Source organism: Notolabrus celidotus, chromosome 7 (genome assembly GCF_009762535.1).
Source record: "Notolabrus celidotus isolate fNotCel1 chromosome 7, fNotCel1.pri, whole genome shotgun sequence".
In the NCBI taxonomy this organism is placed as follows: domain Eukaryota; kingdom Metazoa; phylum Chordata; class Actinopteri; order Labriformes; family Labridae; genus Notolabrus; species Notolabrus celidotus.
This window is the reverse complement of record NC_048278.1, coordinates 3,614,407-3,637,578: the sequence shown is the minus strand read 5'-3', so window position 1 is coordinate 3,637,578 and position 23,172 is coordinate 3,614,407. Positions and strand designations below refer to the sequence as shown.

At 44.4% G+C, this 23,172-nt stretch overlaps 1 protein-coding gene across 2 annotated transcripts in view; it reads right to left on the bottom strand.

Moving 5' to 3' along the window:
- helz (helicase with zinc finger) overlaps window positions 1-23,172 on the bottom strand; it is a 57,999-nt gene that overhangs the window by 3,744 nt on the left and 31,083 nt on the right. For both annotated transcript variants that reach the window (XM_034687478.1, XM_034687477.1), the window contains exons 19-32: window positions 15,439-15,557; window positions 13,407-13,552; window positions 12,749-12,896; window positions 10,905-11,088; window positions 9,567-9,795; window positions 8,156-8,468; window positions 5,705-5,750; window positions 4,868-5,055; window positions 4,537-4,741; window positions 4,340-4,422; window positions 3,720-4,224; window positions 2,381-2,639; window positions 1,548-2,301; window positions 1,158-1,449 (exon numbers count right to left, since the gene is read on the bottom strand). In XM_034687478.1, the coding sequence (XP_034543369.1) occupies window positions 1,158-1,449; window positions 1,548-2,301; window positions 2,381-2,639; window positions 3,720-4,224; window positions 4,340-4,422; window positions 4,537-4,741; window positions 4,868-5,055; window positions 5,705-5,750; window positions 8,156-8,468; window positions 9,567-9,795; window positions 10,905-11,088; window positions 12,749-12,896; window positions 13,407-13,552; window positions 15,439-15,557 (3,471 nt within the window). The remainder of the gene's footprint in view (window positions 1-1,157; window positions 1,450-1,547; window positions 2,302-2,380; window positions 2,640-3,719; window positions 4,225-4,339; window positions 4,423-4,536; window positions 4,742-4,867; window positions 5,056-5,704; window positions 5,751-8,155; window positions 8,469-9,566; window positions 9,796-10,904; window positions 11,089-12,748; window positions 12,897-13,406; window positions 13,553-15,438; window positions 15,558-23,172) is intronic.

Genomic DNA, 23,172 nt, shown 5'->3' with positions numbered 1-23,172 from the left:
GATTAAAGGATATATCGCAAGGCGGTAAAAAATCTATACAAATAAGTGTGGATTAAAATCGATTCAACATAATTTGTATCTGGATATTATTTTTAAACAGTAGAGGGCGCTATCTGCATTTCACTCAGCTTGTTCAACATCATTAAGTCTCTTGTCTGCTCTCGCGTCACTCGCTAAGTGGAGGTGTTTTAACTTTAAAGCATGTTTCAGAATCAGCTGACTGAAGGTGTTGCTCACAGTGGAGACGCTCAGCTGGCGGCTGCAGCTGAGTGACAGGTCTCCACGAGAGCTTTTTTCCCTCCGCCTCCGGACTGATTCTGACCCGGTTGTGCTCCCGGCTGACACCTGACCACGTATACATGCTTATTTTTCTCAATAAGAAGGAGAAAACTGGACAATGAGTCCAAAATATGATTCTGATCAGTTGTCCTCTTGCAGTAAATCCACATGTTGTAGTCTGAGTCTCTATGACCATGAGTCCACAGAGATTATTTATAAGCCTGCTCCTCATGTTGATATTCAGGGTGTTAACATGTTGAACACCTCAATATGATCCGTAGCTGTTTAATACTGTCAGTAATATACACTGTGTCGTGAAGGAACATTTGATTTAGGGGAAAAAACGCATGTGGCATTATTTTTGACGGAAAACTTTTTTTTTTAATAATTAAATGATAATTGATAGTTAACGTTTCCAAAGATCAATCATGGAAAATACTTGAAATTGACATCCCTAATTTAAAGAGATTGACCTTATTTGTATTAATATTTAATTCTTTCTTTTGGGAATCGTTCACTTTCCATTTCTCTATAATTGCTCTGAAATTTTCAAACAAGGTATTTTTAGGTGAATTTAGTTTTTAAAAACAATAAATTACACATTTGAAGATGGAAGCTGGGGGTTGAATAAAAACGGACGTCAAGCTGTGATTGGCCCCTCGGACATGCCGTGAATAGAGGAAATATGAAGCTGCACAGTGGACCAATCACAGGGCTTGCAGTCTGCGTTGCTTCAACATGTAATTACATTTTGGAGGAAAAGCACATCAGGCTATGGTGGCGATTCCTTGCAGAAACATAAACAGGCTTTCAGTTGTAAAAATAACCACCTCTGTAAGATTTTAATGCTCAAAAACAGAACGTTTGTCTTAGCTTACCCATAAGATCCCGGTGCTGAGCGAGTGTGCCGGCTCCGTTACATGGAATGTTCTGGAACGGACCGGGACCCCCACCATTACTGGGCCAGAGGTCGTGTGAAGAGTAACCGTAGGGGCCGTGTGGGTGCTGATGATGCTGCATGTGCGGATGAGGGTGGTCCTGGGGGTCTGATGGACAGGGCTGGGTCTGCTGGGAGAGGGCGTTGTGGGCGTTGGCTGGAGACGAGTCTTCTGGGTAGCTGGAGGAGATCCTGCGCTGATAGAGGGGCCGTCCTGGACCCCGGGGTTCATACTGCACAGAGAGGAAAGAGGAGGAAGAGAGATGAAGTGAAACCTGCTCCCTTATGGAGACACAAAGAGAGAGAGTCTTTATGCTAGAGTTACCCGTACCTCGTCTACACTGTGAAGGGCTGTGGCTGCTGATGTTCTAGGGGACAGCGGGTGATAGGACTCCTGGTCTGGACCTTGACTCTGTTGGTGGTGGTGTTGCTGCTGCTGCTGCTGCTGTTGTTGTTGTTGTTGTTGTTGCTGTTGTTGTTGCTGTTGTTGCTGTTGTTGTTGTTGTTGTTGTTGTTGTTGTTGCTGCTGCTGCTGCTGCTGCTGCTGCTGGTGCTGATGGTGAAGTTGCATCAGGTGAACTTGCTCCTGCCTGCTCGGGTGAGCCATGATGGGCAGTCCATAAGGAAGACCGTGACCCTGGTTCCCCAGCAGGTGGTTCTGCTGCGGTGGGCTCACTGATGCAGCTCCACCGTGGGACCACTGGGCTTCCTGCAGAAGGTATTTGACCTGGGAGGGAGGGGGGCTGGCAGAGTGGGCTGGCGGCTGGTGTGAGTAGCTACCAGTGTTGTACAGAGGGTTCCCCGAATGTTGCTGCTGCTGCTGCTGCTGTTGCTGCTGCAGGGTGGGGTTGTTGAGCAGGTTGTCATTTAGGAGATCCCGGCCGGCGTCATGGGGGTACGGTCCCGGTGGAAAGGGGCCAGTGTGGTTGGAGTTGGCAGCTAAGGAGGATGAAGGGTCTCCTGATGCACGGGACTGGGACTGGCGGTACTGGAGGAGACGAGATTGAGGAGGGGGCTGCATCTCAGCTGCTTCTCTGGGCTCAGACGGATCATGTGGGGGCATCTCTCTCAGGAGGCCTGGGTACCTGGAACATTTACATTCTTTAGTATCAAGTTACAGAACATTAAATATTTAAAAAACTGTACATGGCTGCTCTGTCTTACCTGGTGAAAGGTGGAGCATTGGAGGCAGAAGCGACACCTTCATCCTCCATGTTGGCACCAAGACCCCAGCTGGCTGCTCGAAGCAGCTGGTGGGGGAAGCGGGTCATGCCGGGCTGAGCGAGATGGGCGAGCTGTTGTGGCAGAGGGAAGGCGACGTTGCCATGGAGGAAAGGTCCTGCTGCCTCTCCCCACTGACCCAGCCGGGCCGCCTGCTGCTGCTGCTGGCTTAAGGCCTCGAGAGCCAGGGGACCCTGGAGGTCTGAAAGGTCAGAAAAAACAACAGATTTAGAGTCGCTGGTGAAATCATCGGGACAAGTGTTATCCTGCTCAAAGTTAAATAAGTAGGGGCGCTGGTGGCCTAGCAGTCTAAGCACCCCACATACAGAGGCTACAGTCCTCGTCTCCGGTTTGATTCCCGGCTGGTCGACCATTTCCTGAATGTCTTCCCCCGCTCTCTACTCCCCACATTTCCTGTCTCTCTTAATCTGTCCTAACAAATAAAGGCAAAAAGGCCAAAAATATAACTTTAAAAAAAAAAAAATTTAAAAAATGTTATTAAAATAAAGTAACATAAGTTGTGCATTTTCCATTTAAATGACTCTGTTTTCATCCTGAATTCTGAAGTTTTAAAGGAAGAGTCTTGCCAAAGGTGTCAGCATGCAGTGGCAGCTCGCTGAGGTTAAGATGGGGAGATATGAGAAGGATTAATCAGGAGGCGAGGCTTCAGGGTCACTGAGTCGGCTCTGAGTGACAGCTATTCTCCGGGTAAGTTCAAACCACACCGGGTCACGTTGCCCATTGAAGCAGTCTGATATCCCACTGAGCTTACCAATCTTTCATTGGGTGCACACATGCCATGCTCAGATACTACCGGGGAAACATTTCAAACAGATGCCCAGGGGCGCTCTGCATGGTAACGAGGCTCTGAAAAAAGGTGCTTGAAAACAGAGTCCGAGTTTGCGGAGCATGAAACATGTTCAGAAGACGCCCCGTGTTGGAAGCCCTGCTTTGTGTTCTGATTGCTTTTATGTTGCTGTTCAATCTGCAATCATCCTCATGATAGAGAATAAAGGTTTACGTTTGGGGGAGACAACTTGCTTGGGCGAACATGAAAGCGTCAACACATTCTTGATTAAGCTGTAAAATTAAATTAGATATTTCTGAACGTGTCTTATTATTATTATTTCTTCTGCAGCTTAATTCCTTTGATCAGCTCTTTGAAGTCTCAGCAGTAATGTGTAATACCAGTCGGATGATGAATAAGAAGGACATGAGTCAAAGTGTCAAAGAAACCATCTTTCCTCAGGATAAAGGATGTTTGAACGTCGAATGCACTCACCGAGGCTGTCTCCAAGGTTCCCGTCCTGCCCATCCTCCCCGAAGCTGTTGACCCTGTTATGCTGCGACATGCCCGGGTGATGTCCCCCTGGTTGGCCCATTGGAGTCCTAATGGAGCCACTCATCTCCTCCACTCCTCCAGACTCCGGCCCGTCCATAGTGGGTGACTGCACGGCCCTGTGAGGCGGGATGGGGCCACTGAAGAAGGAGGCGTTGTGGCTGCCGCTGGCATACGCGGGGCTGAGCTGCTGCTGCTGTTGGCTCGGTTGGGTCATCCCCGGGTGCTGAGGCTGGCCGACTCGATAAGGAAGCCTGGAGAGGGGGTACTGTGGAGGGAAGACTCTTCCACCTGCAGGGTGAGGAGGAAAAGCTGGGTTCGGAGGGGCCAGGTGGTAGTTGAGGGATCTTTGGGCAGCTGAAGCTTCTTTCCGATGGAGAAGTGTATTAGGGAATCCTATGAGCCCTTCAGAGTCCAGACTGCGACTTTGCCCGGTGTCCAGATCTCCCTGGATTGATAAAAAAACCCACAATGAACAAAGATTTATTAGGAGTGTTGGCCGATAACAATGAGGAAGAATAACTTCTGATTAAAATAAATTAACAGAAGATTTGACCACTGACCTGTTTTTCCTTCATGTCTGCGGTTTTCCTCTCTGGAGTCTGAAGACGGCTCTGTTCAGACTTTGGACATCCTTCTAATTTACCTAAAAACCACAAACAACCTCTTTGTTAGACGTTCAGCTACTCTACACCATCACTCGTTTCTATTTCATGGATAATAAAACAATGCTTGACTTGGTTTTAAGAACAAGGCACACCATTTCTGATTGGGTCTCCCTGCAGCTCCTTGTCAGGGCTTGGCTGGCCCATTCCTAGAGGAGAGGGGTGGGCCATCCCACTGTAGGGGATGGGGGAGCCTCGATTCTGGGCCTGCAGCAGGTTGAAGTTGTAGGCCATGGCTGCTGGATGACTCATGATGCGAGGGTCAACGGCAAAGCGGTTCTGATAACCGGGCCAGGGTAACTTCAGGGACAAAGCACAGATTGAAGGATTACTGATCTGCATACAAACTGCTAAAGGCTACATCGCACACTGAACCAGGTGTAATCAGGATCACTGGTGTAACAGGTTGTTACCAAACAAACTTACAGGCAGAGGCATGGACATCACCATGTTTCCTCCATACACAGCTGGGACATACAGGATGCTGGCGCCCGTATGAGGATCGATCCTCTGAACAGGACTCGGTGACTTGCCCATACCAGCTGGTGTGCTGCCCAAGGGTGGCGTGAACGCCCTGATCGGGTTTCCCATCAGCATGGTCGGGTTTGGTTGGACTGCATCGGGACAAGGAGACGAGATAAGTAAACCCAAATAGTACTTCATCTTAATTTGAGAGATATGTACCTGTATGAATCTTTGTATGAAGGTCTTCACTTGATATTTTTTCAGTTTAACGATTGTTTGATGCAGAGTTTATCAACGCTGAACATTTGAGATGCGGACTACAAGATCTGCAGAAAAAGTCTGAACTTCTGACGAGCAATAAAAAATAAAAACTTTAAAAATAATATGCTTTTTCATTGTATTTATATCTTTCCATCATTCTAATCTTGATTTACTTTAAATTATTTGCATTTGTTAGTTGATTAATTGTATTCTGATTTTGCATTTATTTTTTCATTTCAATCTGTAATTATAATATAATTTATTAATTTATATATATATATATATAAATGTATATAAATTTGTGTAGTCATTTTTATCTTTTGCATTTGTTAATTAATTTTATTTGTATTTCTTTCATTCTTATACATTTATTAATTCATTTCTGGTTTAATTTATTTATTTTTAAATGAAATATTTGTGCATGAGCCTCGGAGTCTAAATGCTGCATTGTGGTGTTGGCCGAGTAAAAAGATAATAATATGATGTTTGTAATTGACCTGATCAACAACAGTGAATCTACGCAGGAGATAGACTTACCATATCCTTCAGGTGGAAGGTGCTCCGAGTGGTTCGCATGTTTTCCCTGTAAGACAAAAATATATCCGTTAGAGAGCAACGAAAACATGCGGCTATATGGAGAAGAATAGGCATTTGACAGTGATGGAGTGTGCATGGATCTGTAGTGAATGAATCAATATTTTATTTTCACGTCTGGTCAGATCCGTGACCCAGTCCTCAGTATTCAGACTAGGGATGCTCCGATCGATCGGCCACCGATCATTATCGGCCGATTTCTGTGAAAAAGTATGTGATCGGTGTATGCCGATCAATGCCTCTCATTGCCGATCACAAAAAACCATCACCTGTAGCTCATACTTTGCAGCCTGAAGAGGACCTGTGTGTAGTGTGCCCCCTCCCACTTTCCTTCACACTGCGCAGGCGTGCAGCGGCAAACCACAACAAACATGTCTGCCGTGGGGAACTTTTACACAGTCTGTGAAAGTGATGTAAAGTTTGCATCCTGCAACACATGCAACGAAAAAATACCTCGCAGGGGAAGCACATTAAAAAAGCTTCAACACAACCAATTTAATAAGACATTAAAAGAGCAAACACTTGGTGGAGTATGGTGAGGTTTTGAGGCTCACGGCAGTGAATGATAAGAAGACAGCCGGAGCAGCATCAGTCAGACGGCAGCTAACACAGCCCACGGTGGCAACACTCTCCTGTATGAGCGTGACAGTCAGAAGGCTAAGCAAATAACCCGAAAAATAATTGAATCGGGCGAGATGAGCTTTTCTCAGTCGTGGAAGACACCAGGATCCGCCGACTGCTCTCTCACTTGGAGCCCCGCTACGTGCCACCAGGACGTAAATAATTCACAGACGTAGCGCTGCCAGAGCTCCACCAGACAGTGTACTCTCACATCGAACGTCTCCCTAAAGAAGGAATCCCATTCTCTGTAAGTTTCACGAGTTTCAAACATGGCATATTCAAAAAGACAAACTTGTGAGATGTATTGTCTTTTATTTATTAGACTTTCTGCACTATTTAGCCTGTTGAGAGCCTTAATGTTTCCAATCTGTTAAAGATTGGGTTACTGATAGCAGGTACATTTAAGTGTCTCTCAGTTGTCCTTTTGACTGAATAGTTGCTGCATTGTGCCTGCAACGTTTTTGTATTTTTTCTCTTGAAGAGGAAAGAAAAAACATGTTTTTTTTTCTAAATTAAGGTGATTTTATGGTTCCTTTTTCCCCAGATCATGTAGCACTCACCATAACTAAATAGAAAAATCTACAGAAAGTCCATGTGATCAGCACTGGTGGCAGATCGGTATAGGAATCTGCAGCATAAAACCTGATTGGAGCATCCCTAATTCAGACACATCAACTGAAAGATCTCACAAGAGCATGTGGTCATATAGACGTTTGGAAACTGTAGAGAAGTGCACTTAAAGTAGTTAAGAGGCATGAAACAGTACTCAACGCTACCTCTCATGTCAGCAATACTGTCCAAAATAAGTACTTCTGATGAGCTTTCATATGAGTTAAATTAGCCATGATGATTGAATGTTCTTTCATTATTCAAGCTGCTAAATGGCGCCCCCAGGCCAAATCCAGCCTGCAGGCAAGCTCTTAGTGGACCGAACACAACCAGCGTATGTGAATCCACTGTGTGTAAGGAAGTAGCGTGCAAGTGAGCCATCTTACTTCATCCATATCTTTGTCATTTGTTGCACATGCAGAGTACCGATCAGAACAGAGGTTTGTGGGAGTACACGTGTTCGAATGTCTCTTCCTGCCTGCTGTGTGTCTCTCTGCTCTGCTCACTGTCACAGACACTACGGCTCAATCTTCTCATCTCAACTGATGTTTTGTTAAATCCTTTAGCATCTAATAAAGACACGAGTTACGTTTAACAGTGCATACTGGTGCCAGCATGTGTTCACTGTGTGGCTGTGAGCTACATGCTATGTGAGAGAGAGAGAGAGAGAGAGGAAGTGTGTGTTCCCGAGCTGCCTGATGCTGCGGAGCTGCGGCTCATTAGGCTCAGTGGGTGACGGCAGCAGGTTGGCAGCTGGGCTGATTTCGTTAACCTTTACCTCAGGGCAGGCAAGGGAGGACAGAAACACACACACAGAAATACACGCACACAAACACGGGCCAAGCTAAACAATCAAACATATCCTCCTCGAAAAACCAGCAACGCTAGCTTCCTAACTGTGGCATTTTCTGAGGCTTACATGAACGAGCATCAAGTCGTTTCCTGTGATGACTTTGAAGCGTGGTATTTTAGTGGATGCATGCTTTGTGCTTGTGTGTGCACAGCTTTTATCATTCCTCCCTCCTTTCCTAATATGTTTCCTTTCTCCACTCACCAATAAGCGAAGAAGACACTACCACAGCTTTTTAGCATTAAAACATTTCTTCACATTTCAATAATCTCTCTGATCCCCTTCTCTTCTGCAGAGCTAATGTCCAGACTCACTTTAGGGGGCGACTGCTGCTGCTGTGGACCCTGCTGCTGCTGCTGCTGCTGCTGCTGCGGACCCTGCTGTTGCTTGGAGACAGCCTGTCCGTGCTGAGGATGAGGATGGTGGTGAGCATGGAGGGCCTGCGATGAAGAGTGGTGCCCTTGCATGGGCCTGAGGGCACGGGGGATGAACTCTGGAGCCAGCGGGTTCAGCACATAGGTCTTCTTCAGCTCCAGAGCCTCCAGCTGAGCCTTGATCTGCTCGAAGGTGATGCCATGAAGGCTCGAGTTCTCGTGGCAGATGGAGACAAAATGCTCCCAGAATTTCCTGGAGAAGGGAAACAAGAGGAAACAACAATCAGAGAGGAGTTAATTTGTAAAATGGATCATTCTGTTGTTTTGCTGCTGGGCTCTGCCACCAATTACTCCCTGGGGACTTAATATAAAAACTAAGCATGTTTAAAAGGATTTATGAACGGGAAGGAAGGGAGGGAGGATGAGGAGAGGGAAGCAAGAAGATGAGGATGCTTAAGGGGAAAGAATGAGCAACAGATTTGCAAAAATGAAACAATAACTAGCTCAACTATTCCCCAATAAATGTCTCCAAACTCTTCATGCAGAGCTGCTTCCCTGACCTGCGTCTTTCCTTCCAGTATTCTACAAACAATGCAACCTTTTGTGGGAACATCAATTCAAATGCATATTTCTTTGGAGCATGACATTTGCAAATATCCACATCTACAGGAGAGCTGACATGTTATTCAAAACTAGCAAAGGGCGAGTATTTTTGGAGCTGATGGGGCGAGGAAGGAGGTCCAAGAGGGACAAATTTGAAGCAAATCAAAAAGATATTGGTCCGACAGAGTATCAGGGACACTTTTAAAGATAAAAAAGAAGAGATTTAGAGATCTTTTGGCCGCACGGTGTGTTCAGTATCAGAAACTGAGTCAGTTATAAAGACAGGCAGGCTAACAGGCAGCTTGTGCACAATTCTGCAACAGCTGCTCGTCCTAAGATGTTAAATCTAACTTGACAAGATGATCCATGTTCCTCATTTTTGAGCAGACGACTGATCTTTTGATATCCTTCTATATGTTACAGTATTTCAGCCAAAGATAAAGCATAGCCTGTAATTAGTAATGTGGCTCTAATCGTCCGTCATAGATTTGGGATTGCAGATAATCCTGTTTCTCCTCAAATGTGTATAGATTTACGATCACAGATCAAAGCTGAATATGTGAATAAGCATCTAACCTTTATAATCTCAAACACTTTAATAACATATTTATTACAATTCCAAAGATATATGATGTTGTTGTCACGTAACATGATGTTAATCTATTTGCTGCAGGACAGGATGGATGTGAAATCACATAATTATTGGCTGTATGTTATTTGAGGGCGAAGTGTAAGCGTCCATGTTTACCTGCAGCGCCCCACAGAGCACAGCGCTATGGGGTCTCCCACAACTGCGACCAGCGACTGTGCTCTGGTGATGGCTGTGTTGAGCAGCTTGTAGTTGGAGAGGAACCCGTAGTCCAGGTCCTCGGTCGAGTCCTCAACCAGCTGCTCTTTGCGTTTGATGGCCGTCTGTTTGTGCTTGCAGGTGTGCCGCGTCCGCACCGTGCTCAGGAAGAGGACCCGGAACTGTTTACCTGCACACAAAGATTTGTTGTTACGTTGGTTAATAACTTTCAATTTCTTTGTGAATATTGATATCATGTTGTTTAGTGTTCCTAGGACTGAAGTCTGAAGTAGGAGTGTGTGATGGGGAAACATTGGGGGGATTAGAACATGTCTACAATCTGCAAACTTAGAGAGGTCGCAATATTGGCACATCCTGTTATCAACCATCGCAGTGAATCCAGTGCATTATTAGGCTGTGAATGCCGAGTATGAAAACACTAGGCACTGCAAAGATGGTAAAAGCAAAGACAGAGTCTCACTCTGTTTAAAAACATTATCACACTCTGAATTGTCTTTGCAAACAAGCCGTGAGAAATGTGCTGTAGTGCTGAAAACTGCAGTTCCTTGAGTGTCCACAAGAGGCTGGCTTTGAAAGCACTGAAAACCACATACACACCCATACAAAAAATGCAATATTTACAGAAGTAATAAACATGTCTACAGCCTGGTTCTGCCAAAAGAAAATTGTGATATGATAATTTTGCCGTACTGCCCGACTCGACAGCACAGATAGTAAAAATTCCAGACTAGTGATAAATGAATGTTCTTATGACTCCAGAGGCTGATGATAGATTGATCAAGTTCAGAGCCTAAGCACAAGCCAGAGCACATTTTTTCCTTTTGTGCATCCAAACATTTCATCTGTAATTTATGAGGATGTTAATGAAAACATGTGGGAGCTGCCTGACACCGCAGCAGAGGAGAGACTGAGAGAAAAACACTCGTCCTCTCATCTGCACTAAGTCTGGATGACATGGAGGAGCCACTTGAACACAGCTAACTGAGCGGAGGACAGCGGGGACTTGTCTTCAGGGTACCATTGCTCTCATTTAAAGCAACACCAGGACCGAAGAAAGAGACTCAGATCACATTAAACATAGACGCATGTGAAACAAGCTTCATGGAGTAAGATTAATGAGACACTTGAGATAAAAATGCCTTTAAATAATCAATGTTTGGTCAATTATGAATGTGTGACACAATGCACCGCCTCTTTAAATATTCATCTTGTACATCGATGTCTGTTTTTCTTTGTATGAATGCAAACATGAGCGTGTTTCTGAATTCTTATTCTCACCTTGGACGTTCAGCACTCTCTCCACGCTGACCTCGTGCATCCTCTTCTTTCGGAGTTCAGCACGGATGCGGAAAACCTGGTCGGCGTACGGCGACACCACTCCGATGCTGCCGTCGTCCAACTTGCCCCACGCCACCGGCCACTTCTTTCGCAGCTCCTCCACCCGTTCCACGATCTCAAACACCTGAGGGAAGAGGGAGAAAAATGAGGACCAATCACAGGGCTTGAGGTCAGCGACGTTTCAACGTGTAGTTACATTTTTGAGGAGGTTCACGTCAGACTAAGTGCGCTGGCGTCTTCGTTGGAGCAGGGCTACACAAACCTACGGCTTAGGCTATGGCTTCAATTCAACACAGAAGTATAAACCCAGCTTTAAAGGGAAATGTGCAAGGTAAGGGACTATGTATTTAAAGGAGAAAGGTGATGTATGGTGATGAGGCGGCAAAGGTAACCCATAAAACAAGGAACTCTGCCCTCAAACGAGTAGATATGTTGAAAAAAACGTCTTCATGTCTTCAGTACACAGGTTGTTTTTGTTATTTAAAATGCCCACAATCACAGAGAAAACTTCCCTCAAGGCCCGAACATCACCCGTTGCTCGGAGGCGTTTTAAACTCTGAGTGGTCATGAAAATACAATCTTCCTCGCCCATCACACATGCTTTTCTTGCTGCATTTTCCTTCCCATGAATAATGATAGTGTTGTCAACCGCTTGACGTGGACGCGGTTCTAAAAATAGACGGGAGGTAATTTGTTTGACAGTTTGAGAGGGAAATCAGAAAGTATCTTGAGCTTAAAGGGGCCGGAACACGCCAGCAGAAGGTCAGAGGCCGGACACAGACATCTAAACGAGATGTCAGAGTCACTAATCAAAAGCAAGGACTGTCAGAGTCGTGCATCACGGTAGTTAAAAGCAGCTCTTGGTTGTTCTTCTAATTAAGCTCACAGGTTTCATCTCTAATTAGAGTGAGTGTTGCGGTTTACGTGATTATGGAGTTAACCTCTGCTGATCTGTGTTGGATATTATTCTGCTCATGACTTCAGTCAACTCTGCTGTAAAGAATAAATTCACTTTCATTTAGTGTTTAAATGAAAGAGCAATTAAAAGATTAACAGCTAAGCATGATGTGGGAGGAAGAATGTATAAAGCGTCAACAGAAGCGAACATGAACTCAGGAGCTGTTTGAAAACCAGGCTGATTAGCTGAGGGCCAAATATAGTTTATTTGCTGCTGCTCTGCCTGCCCTGAAGGGGAGGTGTGATCTCCCCACTTCAGGCTTCTACGTTCTGGGTAGGCATATGGAAGAGCAGGGAGTTCCTGGAAACTTACCACCCCTATTCCATTCTGTAACCCAGGGAGTCTTTGCTAAGGGGAGGTGTGCTCTCCCTACTTTAGGCTTGGACATTCCACACAGGCATGTGGAAGGGCATGGAGATCCTGGAAACTAACCATGCCCACTTTGTTCTGTACCCCGGGAGGTCTTTACTGAGGGAAGGGGTGCTCTCCCTACTTTAGGCTTTGGCATTCCACATAGGCACGTGGAGCTCCTGGAAAACTAACCATGCCATTTAGAAGACCTGTTGACAGCGTTTTTTTCTGCCTTTAGACTAAATGGCAAGTTGGAATCTTAATTTCAGCTCTAGCTCTATGACACATGATTTGTAAACACTATTTAAAACACAAGGAGTGCATAAAAACACAGGTTAAAGGTGTAGTAATCAAAACGAACCAACAAACAGTTAAATAAAAACAATAATTACATCTTTTCTTCTTGGGTGTTGGTGTTAGTGTAACTTTGGAAACATTAAATTAAGTTTTTTTGCAGTCTTCTTCTTACACATACCTCAGCATTGTTGTAGTAGGCAGTGCTGTTCTTCTCCTGGACGTCCTCTCCTCTGGCTGTGAAGAAGGTCAGGGGGTAGAAATCCTTATGGGAGGGCTGCTTCCCACTCGCCATCAACTTCCCATCATAAAATAATTCTGATGTGTAGCTGGAAAAAGGATGAGAAGGAGCAGGAATGATATCAATAAAGAGTGTGCTCCTTTGAGGATGCTCATCAGAAATCACTGATCAATGCATCAAGTTGTATCCATGCAATTTTCAAATGCATCTTCAAGTATTCACCACGAGAGATTGTGTTACAGTTCTGTTAACTTTTCAAGTGTCAAGACAGTGGGGATTATTTGGAGAAGTGAAACTTTGTGAAGTGTAATCCTTCCTCAGCTAAACATTCATATCCTTTTTTCTCCTTTCATCTAAACATCCAAACCCACTCAGTCCCTCGTCGCAGAGCTATTGTCAGCCCAAGCACCACCTGAACGGCTCCACTCTCCTCTCTGGACAACCCAAAGTCTGTCAATCCTTCACCTCAATTTCCTCTTTGCCTCCTGACCCACTCCTCCCACCACCTCTTCTCCTGTACGTCATCTCTCCCTCCACCTTTTTCAGACTCTCCACCCACAGTGTCTGACACAAGGCAGTGCTGAGGGCTCACACCTACTTGATGATAGCTTCATGGGAGCGGTAGTTCTCACACAGGAGGATGCGGCAGGGGTACTCAGGAGGGTAGTGCTCATACAGCCGGTCCAGCAGTGACACATGGAGGTTACGCTCTCGCGCAAACTCGCTGTACACAAACGGACTCAGCTGCGAACAGAGAGAGAGGACAGAGAGGGAGAGTAAGGAAAGTTACTTTCAAAACAAAACCAGAGTACAATCCTCCACAATACTTTACCTTATGATGCATCTATGAAATGCAACATAGCGTACTGCAGAGTTAAACACGTTCAGAGTTGTGGGAATAAAACACAGAAAAAACCTGACACTATAACCCAAGAAATTAAATTCACATTTTGAAATGAATCGATTAATAATTCATATGATTATGCACCGCGAGACGGCGTGTCACGGCCAACCTGCTTCATGGAGGAAGAGAGGGAGGCAGAGAGACTCCTGTTCAAATAATCATTCAGTGTTTCCAGACATGAAGGTTCTGTTGAGCTGTCGAAACATTTCACTGTAGGTTTTGTTTGGTGTTAAAACTCACATTTCATATCCCCTGAGAAAAGGGGAGAAAAGACGTTGTCGTTTCGTTTCTTTATATTTATAAAGTCAGCACAAACAGCAGAGTCCTCCCCGTCCCTCCTGTCACTCAGTGTGGTGTGGATTTCTCTAGATTTTATCCTGATACACTTGAGGAAGACTGTAATGCAAATGGATGCTGTGCTCACACTCTGTGGATTCTCTTGCACCCCTTACGGTCCTGTGTATCGTGATAAACAACAAGAGGGCTTTCCTCTTGTGTGACAGTCGAGGGAAAGACTCTGAGACTCTGCGACTCTTCTGACTGCGGTCGCGTTCATGACTGTGATTTATCTCTGTTTGAACGGTAGTTAAAGTAAGACAGTGAAAGATGTTCAGTGAGCTTTAATGAGGCCCAACATGGTCAATAAAACAGGAAGCAATCAATGGAGGCCTTCATTGACCGTTTACTGTCAGACAAAGGAGGTGAAGTGTTACAGTGAGAGCAGACTGGAGGAAGTGAAGAGAATAAAAAGGTCAACAGCCTCCTTCAGAGAGAGACGAGGAGAAACCTGAGGACGGATGAATGAAAAGGTGAAAGAAAGTCCAGTAACTGTTGCACGATGGACCTCGCCTGGTCTTCATCCTCTCTTTGCTGTAATCCTGTCCTCTGTCTGAAACCAGGAGAGGAGGACGGACAGCTTTAAGTCCTCAAGTTGGATTAGAAAGCTCGACTGATTGAGTTCATAATGTGTTATCTGTTGCCGACGCTCGACAGCGGCTGCTCTCTGCTCCTTTGTGTTTGAAGAAAGAAGAGTTGTAAAAAACGATTTCACACTTTTCTGCGGACATCTACTTGATGGAACTGTTTCTGGACTGCAACTACACATCGACACAGTATGTGGTCTCATTTTTAATAGTTGTGCACAAAAAACAAGAATGGCACAACGGTCCATCCAAAGAGAAGCAAAAACAAAGTGTTTTAAAGTTAATTGAAGGGGTTATTTCTCATTCTGCAGCAGAGAGGTGAATTCAAAATCATAAAAAGTTAAGTTTCAGACATTCTCAAAGTATGAAGTGAAGTGAAGCTGACCTAGGAGACTGTCGCCCACTTTCCTCTGGACTACAAAGCACAAAGAAAGAGCTCTTATTCTTTCAGTTGAGTGCGTTCCCTTCGCCTCTCTAAGCCCACCCGGACCTTTTTCTTAGACTGAAGCTGAAGCCACGCCGAATGTGATTAAAAGGACGATATCCAGCTGACGATTTCAAAAGAACAAACCAAGAGAGAGGTGACCGACTCTTTCATTAACACAAGTTAGAGGATTAATGAGTGTGAGCTCCACCTGTAGACAAAGAGGTACGTAAAGAGGTTTCTGCTGCAAGGTGAGTGAGAGAGCGACGTATGAAGTTATTTCTTGAGCTGGAGAAACTTGCAGCGACATTAAAGAAAAAAATTGAATCTATGCACGTTTTTTTTGTTCTGATTATTCCTGGATGTTCTCCGGACTCACCTGCATGTGATCTCCGGCCAACACGATGCGAGTGGTCTTGCTTGCTAGAGCAAAAGGCATGATGGTTTCACACTCCATGGCCTGGGCCGCTTCATCCAACAGGATGTGAGTGAACAACCCTGCAGACACAGAGAAAAGAAACACATTAGTTACATAAACTGTACGATCATCCCAAAGCGAAAAGGGGATCGGACCGTCTTTTTAAATTTCATCTTCTGACTAAATCAAGAGAAGAAATTGCAAAACACTCCAAAGATGCTGGAACAGATAGGAGGTATCCATAATGTGACACTGGGCTGAAATTAGGTTGTTTTAACGACACACTAACACAGGGTAACAAAGTCCAAGCGGCAAACTCAAGTCTTGAAATATGAAGCCGATGTAGAATTGCTAAAAACTACAGTTCCTCGAGTGTCCACTAGAGGTCCACTGGCTGCAGAAACACCAGAAATCACACCAATTCAAAAAGACGATATTTACAGCAGAAATAAACATGTTTACAGCCTGGTTCAAAAAACAGTTCAGATCTGAAGAGCTCATTTCTATAAGTCAGGGGTTCCCAAACTTTTCAGCCCGCGACCCCTAAAATATAGGTGCCAAAGACTTATGACCCCCACTGTCCCTCAAAGTGATTTAATGTGGCTTCATTTAGCTGGTCTGCAGAAAATTACCTTACCTATATGAGCATGTGTCTGTGTTTCCTGTGCTGTTATGAATTAACCTGCTGCTACTGATGCTTTTGATAATTAACTGTTCACTAACTAAACTTAGGAGTCATCTGGGAACAAAGAAAGGCAGAAAACTCATTACATTTTATATTTTCAAGGTTTTATTTCGAGGTTAGCTACTATGTGTTCATGTTTTTTACTGTAATGGGTAAAATGTACTATTTTAGATAATAATAAAACATTTTTAAAAAAAATTCTAGAAGACATCTCAAGACCCCTCATTTGTGTCTCGTGACCCCCCAGGGGTCCCGTCCCACACTTTGGGAACTCCTGCTCTAAGTCACTAGTTTTAAAGGTATCAAGGTTATAAGTTCTACAATCAGGGGCTGTCTTGACCGACAGGTGGGCACACAATATCTGTTAGCGAGGAGGCTAAAGGCCCGTCTCAACTCTACATCTTTGGCCGTAAATTAGGTCGACCGAAAGGTAGGTTGGGCCAGTATTTCCAAAAAGGCGCCTCCTCGATAGGCTTCAAAACTCTGCTTCAGAACCCGGACAGAACTGGTGACATCACTGATACGGTGTCCATGCTTTATACAGTCCAAAGCAGAGTGGCAGGGGGAGAACGTGATGGACATACAAGTCTGGATGTCATTGTCTTGCTGCAAGACAAAACTACCTATGGGTATAAATAAAGTATCCTGAAGCTGAGAATTGAAGATAAACGTGCAGACGAGCATACTACGCTCTGCGTTAGCATCTTTTCTGATGCATTGGACTGATTTAGAAACAGTCCTGCTTCTACATCAGCGTAATGACGTGCTGTCTTTGTAGAAGGTTGCTCCTCGTGCAACAACTGTCAATGCTAACAGGGGTACAAAAATTAGGCAGTGGAGGCTGCCTCTGACTTTTATATGCAGGGAAAACCCTGACACCACTTGCACGGCCACCAGTGGATGTTTGGGGTTAAGCGTCTTTGGCATGTGGATTGCACCCTCACCTTCAGAATGAGAGACAACAGCAGACTGCTGGACGTGAACACATTTCAATGGTATTGTTTGAAAAATGGATCAAAGCCGGTGAGTCTCACTGAACACGATGATTCTTACGAATAGTAGCGACAGTAATGTCAACGTGTTTCTTATTGTTACACATACACATTTATGAACAATACCTTTGTTCCCTGGCGGCATTAAACCCCTGTAACTATCACTAATGTGTCCTCCATTGTTATCCGTCCCCTCCTCCTCTCTGGCAGCGCTGCGATCCGAAGGCAGGGTTTGGTAGACGGTTCTGAACAGGAGCCGTACTCTGATTTAAAAAGCTCAAACGCTGCTCGGTGGTGTGAGGGGAGGGGATGAAACGGCATGGCAAATGAGTGCTGGAGCAGGGAAGAGCGGGGCTGCATAACAACCAGCAAACAGCCTCTAAAGCCCCAACGCCACTTCCACAGGAAAGCGTGCGCGGTTATGAAATGTGACAGTTTGAAAATAACGAAATAAACGCAGGGACCGTCGGAAAGTAAACAAACTGTAAATATTTGGGCTGGCAGAGAGAGAAGAAGTGGAGCAGCTTGATTCCACGCTCACTCTTTAGTATCTGCCTTTGAACGAACGTTTGCAAAACACATTGATTTTTTTCTCCAAGCCTCAAACCGATGTTCTCTCTGAGCCGAGTGCACCTCGCTGAAGGATTCGCTTGCTGTGTGCTGATAACAAGGCGTACACTTTGTAACACAATGGAACATATTTCTGCATAAATGATTGCAGAAAGTGTTTAACTGAGTTTATGTATTAGAGTTTATGAGGTTAGGAATGTCTCTCATGAGTTACAGAGCAACTTACTGACAGAAGATGTTTTCAAAGACGTGCACGAGTACGAGTACAAGAAGGCCTCCAGGAACACTTTCAAAAATGTGGAGAATTGTTGGAGCCTCTTTTTTTTTTTACCTTATTTTGAGATATAAAAGTCTAAATTGTGAGGTGCAATGCTCATGGTGGATTAAGGTGGGGTCAGACTGAGTCTTCTCCTGTCTTGGTGTTGGGTCTCTGTTCATAATTTGACATAGTGGTCTAGACCTGCTCTGTTTGTAAAAGCGTCTTGAGTAGGGATGTACATTTTAAGTATTTTCCGTGATCGATTTTTGGAAATGTTAACGATCAATTATCGATTAATTGATTAAAAAAACATTATTATTCTTACGTCAAAAACAATGCCAAATAGGTTGTTTTCCCCCTAAATTATATTTTCTAAAGCAACAAAATGCAAATAACTGGCAGGATTGAATACGGGTACACGTTTGACACGCAGAATATCAACGATCAGGCTCATTAAAATATTCTACGCGGACATAGTCTTATAAAGTGAAGGCTCATAATACTAACAGAAAAGTACTTCAGACTCACAGTGTCCAGTTTTCTGTCTACTCGTTCTTATTGAGAAAAATAAACATGTGTATTCGGTCAGGTGTCAGCCGGGAGCGCAACCGGGTCATAATCAGTCCCGCTGGAGAAAAGCCCAGACGGCTCTGATGTTGCTGATCTGTAAACGTAGCGTACCTGAATTTCCCACCTGTCTGTTGCCTTCGTATCCAAAGGTTAAAATATCCTGTTTAAAGCTGTCAACCTTTGTGTCCGTGTTGTTGTTGGCAGCAGTTTTGTATTGATCCTCTTTAAAAAAGCGCACCTGGAGACCTGACGCACAGCCGCCGCCGCCAGCTGAGCGTCTCCGCTGTGCGCAACACCTTTAAACAGCTGATTCACATCGAAACATGCTTTAAACTTAAAACACCTCCCTGATAGATGAGTGTAATATGAGACCACATGATGTTTGTTCCACGTGACGGAAAATTGATAACAAAAATGCGTGTTGAGTAATATCTTAACAATCAATTAATCGATAATCGATTAATTGTGGTCATCCCTAGTCTTGAGATAACGTTTGTTGTGATTTGGTGCTATATAAATAAAGATAGATTGATTGGTTGATGAAATTATAGGAAAGAAATGCATGAATATGAGATTTAAAGTAACATTGTGAGACAGTTGTAAATATGAAATAGGAAGTGCACACTATCTGTCCCCTTTAAGTGTTTTGGAAGGTGTCCATCACTGAGTATGTTTTGATGTTCATATCTCATCATGCTGGGAGGCTAAACTTGATTAAACTCTTCATAAAGCATCTGATCATAACCTTCTGTAAACTTGTCTAAGTAGGAGCTGTGGTTACTCAAATTTTCATCAGTGTTGAAGCGTTCTCCTGATGTTTTTGAGCATTCAAGTCCGACTGTTTTCTCAGTGCCGCTGTCAATCAGTAAACGTGACGTGTGATGTTTGGGTGACATTCAAAAATATCTGCAGCTTCACGGCACGGTCATGAACGAATGCTGGTGTGTAAAAGTGGAGACTCTGAATATAAGACTAGTCCACTTTTTCACATGCAGTTTAGAGGGAAAACCCCCCAACTTAAATTATAAACAACATGGTTATTTATATTTGGTATTTTTACCGCCGGACATTTTGGCCGATGATACCTTTATATGCCGGGCAACTGCACGTGAAACCTGCCAATAGCCGGTAAATACCTGCTAACGTAAACCCTGATCACAAGTCTGAGTGTAGTCTGCAAAGAGAGGAGAGCTGCCGACTGTGAGTGCTCAGATCTTATTTACAAAAACAACTGCACTCCTCAAAATATGGAAGCAACTTTTGGGCAACATTTGGGTGTCTAACGGTTCATTCCAAGCATCTGGTGAAAATGTATGCAGCAACTCTGCAGAGGAAATTCAGAAAGGTTAAAGGTGACACAAAGTTGTTTTTAAATACTGAAGTTTGCAAGAAACATGAAGAAGAGGACCACTGGTGATCTTCTGGACCAGGTCGGATGATTTCTGATACATAAAGGTAGTTAATTGATTTGTCGGTCTTTGTGCAGCGAATCAGGGAACATGTTTAAATGCTTACAGAGCATGCGTCACGTTGCCGTCACTTGAAAATGACTGCTCTGTGCTGTAAAATGCATTTCATGTACTTGTCTTTAACAGACTAACACAGCATGCAGAGCAGGCTGACTGACAGGCAGACATCTCTCTCACGCTCCATTTGTGCTTCTTAGTAACTTGTTATTCAACATGTTTTATTGAAAGAAGAAGTAGCTGGTAGTAAAGAGAGCATTTGTCTGTCAGCAGCGCTTTTGAAAAAGTGTCAGATGTTTGTCATTCTCAAGGCATCAAACTAGCACATGAGTAACCTCTGGAGATCATGCATGTGTGTGTATACTTTATAAACAGGAGAAATGAGCATGGCTTTTTCATGACGTATGACTCGATCATCGATGCAGCCTTGAAGCCGTGGCGATGTGCCGGCCTTTATGTCACATGGTGAATTATTGAGGACGGGCACTTTTGTTGAGCCTTCCTATGAATTGAAGTCAGCAAGCGCCCCGCTGCATCCTCCATACTCACTAGCTCGTTTACTTCGATCCAACGTGAATGTGCAACGGCCACAAACGCTCGGTAATGATGCACACAGGTCATTACAGAGGGGATGTTTCCCCAGGCAGGGAGGAAGGATGGGTGAGGGGTGAGAGAGGGGAGACAGACCGGCTTTATGAGGACCGGGGGGACAAAGATATGTGGGAGCTTAATGTTTCACATGGGACATACAGTTGCTACCCGCTGAGGGGAACTTGTAGATTTGTGACGTGGTGATCAGTCATGGGGCCAATAACGATGTTTGAATTAGGAGGCAAGGGTGAGAAGGAAAGGAAAGGAAAGGAGGCCTCCAAAGGTGCATTTGGACCAAGAGTTCCGGGGTCTTTTAGCCCGCAGAACTACTTTACTGGGAACTAAAAGGTTCCTGTGCCCCCATTGTTGTCTGCGTTTCGACTGCGGGCTGAAGTCCCTGGTAGATTGTACAAATCAGGCCAGTGACGTCTGGAGAAAAAAAAGTAAATGCACTACACCACCAGACCAGTAGAGGGCAGTAAAACAAAGACGAATGCCTTTCATCACAGATGACACCATAGAAGCAGATGGACAGGCAGGTATCATTATGAGCAACACAACAGTTAGCCTGTTAGCATGAAGAGACTCAGCTGGTGCTGTTTTAGAAGGTGCTATATTTCATCACAGATGGATTCACTGAATCAACACGTGAGAGGAGATAAGTGCGAGTAGCAAAGACGTTTCAACACGCCTTTAAAATCCTTTTGAACTCAAAAAGCCGTGGCAGAGATCGGCCGGTGTTTTGGTTTAAACAGCGACCCTGTTAACTGGAGACTTTCAGCCGGATGCATCCCTCATAAACGTCTTTAGACGATCATTAAATATCTGATGAGGATATTTTGAAATCTTAATAAAAACTAAACTAGTTTGCATTCCCAGGAACTCCCTCTGTGTTTCAACAGCTGTGTAAACTCCACAAACACTGACACGTTCAGCTGAAGGTCTCCAGTTTACAGGGTCACTTTTAAAACCGTAACACCGGGAGAGACGCATTCACGTGGGCTGAGAGGAGACTACTGTTACAAGCTGCTAAATCAAGAGAATCACAGCTTCTTCTTTTGAAAAGTACACACACATACAAAAAAGATAGAACAAATAATAACTAATGAAAGAAAGAGAAATCAAGAGAATCACAGATGTGTGTGATGTTATTGTGGATGTCGGGCGGGATAAAAACACTGTGGTTAATCTACCAATCAGACACGTTCAGCATTGCAGGCCCTGCCCCCCAAAAGTCCTGTGACCTTTGAAAAGTACTACCCCCCTAGCAGGGGCTTTTCAGGGGGGAGATTATCTACCCCTGAACTAAATTTAGACCCTGGTTCCACCAAGGTATCATCTGTGTATGCAAAATCTGCCACGCCTTTACACCTTCATTCAGATACAGACATAAGAGATGTTACGATGTGTTCACCCCAGACCCAAATAAAATAATTATCCCAAGTGAAACTCGATTAGAGTCAACGTAAAGACGGGATCAGACGCAAGTTATCGTTGGGTGCAAATAAAGCTAGTAATGTACGCAGTAAAAATTTTCAATATAGCTCTTAAGACACGTTCCAGAGCACGTTGCATGAGTCTAACAGGTAACACCATTCCCCTTCTCACAACAGCATGAGGAACAAACTCTGACCTTTATCAGCCGGCTGCAGGATCAATACTCACCTGAGCTCAAACGCACATCTGCTTCAAAGGGCACACTCCTCTCCTGGAGTCTTTAATTGGTTCATTTCAGCTTCCTTCATGTGTTGTTTTCTTTATTTTAATCAAATTAGTTTTCTGCTAAACGGGACATTCTTTGTAGAAAGCTGTATCACCCTTCGATTAAGGGTGACAGGCCAATTGCTGGGCTGCAGTTGATGTTGTGATTGCAAAGAACAACACAAATCTAACCTGCTCTTTATGCCAAACAAACAGTGAGCGGCTGACATATCGGCATATCACATGATAGTACGCCAACGACTCAACCGCACAGAAAGCGGAGGTCTTGCTCCTGTAGCTGTGATTCAACCTCACTCAAAGATACCAAACTCCACATCTGGGTCATCAAGAAGCAGGAGAATCTACACACATAAAAAAGTGCAACCACTTTTTGTGTAAGGGAGGGGGGGGGGGGCGGGAGATTTGTTATTGCTACTTAGACGACTCGCTGCCTCCCAACAGCCTCATTTGCAGCTGATTTTCATCACAGAGGAACGTCGGGAGAGGCAGGAAGATGAAACGTGGGGAGTGGGGCTAATGATGTAAAGTACATTAGAAACAGGCAGATGGCGTTCCCCAGCAACAGACAAAGCCCCCTCTGCTGACACATTAAAGCCGGTTATTAGCCCGCAATGACAAACCGGTTTGTTTTCTGTGTCTTTTACACCACTTAAATGAGTTCCCTAAATGGTGAGGGCCTGCCAACAGAGGATATTAGAGCCTCTGGGGACGACGACAGAGCAGCAGGATGGGTGCACGCTGACCTGCACTGAGTTATGATCCTGAAGACTAAATCAATGCATTCACAGATTTACACCTGGAGGGGGAAATATATAAACATGTGTAATAAATAAAACCCTG